Consider the following 1873-nt stretch of genomic DNA (forward strand, 5'->3'; position numbering starts at 1 on the left):
CCAAGTCTTTGGCTGATTAGAGGAATTTTTGCCACCATATTTGTAATTCTAATTGAGATGTGAAAGATTTGGTTGGTTTGGTGGTATTAGTATAGATATGAGCCAAAATAAATTCATCTATTTTATTTGATGAGACTTCTAAGTTCTACCCCACAAACATATCTTTTTCATTCAATAGTTAAAGTAGTGAAACACTTATATTTTTATTGTACTATTTGATTTATGCTTTAGATTGACTCGACGGAAAAACGCTATTGAATTTTGATTGATTATGTGAGATGGTGCCGACAAGAGCTCAAACAACCATGTACTGATTGTTATGAATAAAGTCTTAAGAAGGATGTGTATATTGTATTTTTCCTTTTACGTTTATTTTTTTTTCTTTCTATCTATTGGACTTCTTTAATTTCATTTTCTTTGAATTTTCTAATTGTAGAAAAACTGTATTTTTATTTGGGCTCAAATAAGTTATTTGTGACTTTGTTGAAAATTTGCTAACTACTAATCAAAGCTCACAATTTACAGTTCATTGCTTAAAATTAGGAATTAATTCTAAACATTAAAATACACTCCGAATTGTTGCTTCTTGTCATACTTAAAAAGATATATTTATAATTGTTGCATTTTATTACTCCTTACACACCTATTTTTAAATAATTTTAACACATAATGAATCTATAAAAAATTACGTTGGACACATGTGCAACAGATGTATTTTTAAAATAATTTTAACACTTATAATGAATCTATAAAAAATTATGTTGGACACATGTGCAACAGACGTATCCAGAAAGTAGTAAATTAATAAATATGGAACTACTTTTCACTACACAATTCTAGAGAAAATAAAGCAAGAGACTTGGTTGACTAGCACAAGTCTTTGGCTGATTAGAGGAACTTTGCACCATACAAGTCTTTGTGGTATTAGTATTGATATGACATGTTGAATAAATCATGAAGACAAAAAGGGAGATTTCATTGCTATTTAAAGTCTCAAAACCACATGTTATAAGCCACACCATTTTCCTACTAATTTTTGCATTAATGGAGAAAGCCTTCTGTTCTTTTCTCTTAATAGTACTCTTGCTGCTTCACTACGTTATGGCTAGTTCAGCCATGACCCAAACCAACATTACCACTGATCAATTAGCTCTTCTCTCTTTGAAATCTCAAATCATTTCCGACCCCTCTAACTTCTTGGATGAAAGTTGGCCTCCCGCTACATCCGTTTGTCATTGGGTTGGAGTCACTTGTGGCTCTCGTCACCAGCGAGTGAAGTCCTTGAATCTTTCCAACATGGCACTTACAGGCAGAATTCCCCGGGAATTTGGAAACCTCACATTTCTTGTATCTATTGACTTGGAAAGCAACAATTTCCAGGGTAATTTGCCTCAAGAAATGGCACGCTTGCGCCGACTTAAGTTTCTTAGGTTAAGTTTCAACAGCTTCAGCGGGGAGGTTCCTTCTTGGTTTGGGTTTTTACACCAACTTCAAGTTCTAAATCTTAGGAATAATAGTTTCACTGGTTCCATCCCTTCTTCATTTTCTAATATATCCACCCTTGAGACTTTGAATCTGAAATTCAATTCCATAGAGGGTCATATCCCTGTGTCTCTCTCGAACGCCTCAAGATTGGAGAAGTTAGAATTATCTTACAATTCACTTCAAGGAGACATTCCAGAAGGGATCGGCAATCTTCACAACATGAACTGGTTGGCCATACAATATAATCAACTTATGGGTTCTATACCATTTACAATTTTCAATATTTCTAGGATCGAATTCATTGCATTTACTGGCAATAGCTTATCAGGAAGTCTTCCCAATGGTTTATGCAATGGTCTCCCAGTACTCAAAGGGCTTTATCTGTCTT

The 1873-nt window shown here is 34.0% G+C and overlaps 1 protein-coding gene across 1 annotated transcript; it reads left to right on the forward strand.

The window, feature by feature from the left end:
* Positions 1–1044: 1044 nt before the first annotated feature.
* Positions 1045–1848, forward strand: LOC107854467 (putative receptor-like protein kinase At3g47110; the record flags this gene model as incomplete). The annotated part of the gene is made up of 2 exons (XM_047405498.1): positions 1045–1712; positions 1776–1848. Coding segments are annotated over exons 1-2 (741 nt in total), but the record flags the coding sequence as incomplete, so codon positions are not given.
* Between the last annotated feature and the right edge of the window lie 25 nt (positions 1849–1873).

Source organism: Capsicum annuum, unplaced genomic scaffold, assembly GCF_002878395.1.
Source record: "Capsicum annuum cultivar UCD-10X-F1 unplaced genomic scaffold, UCD10Xv1.1 ctg79276, whole genome shotgun sequence".
Taxonomy (NCBI): domain Eukaryota; kingdom Viridiplantae; phylum Streptophyta; class Magnoliopsida; order Solanales; family Solanaceae; genus Capsicum; species Capsicum annuum.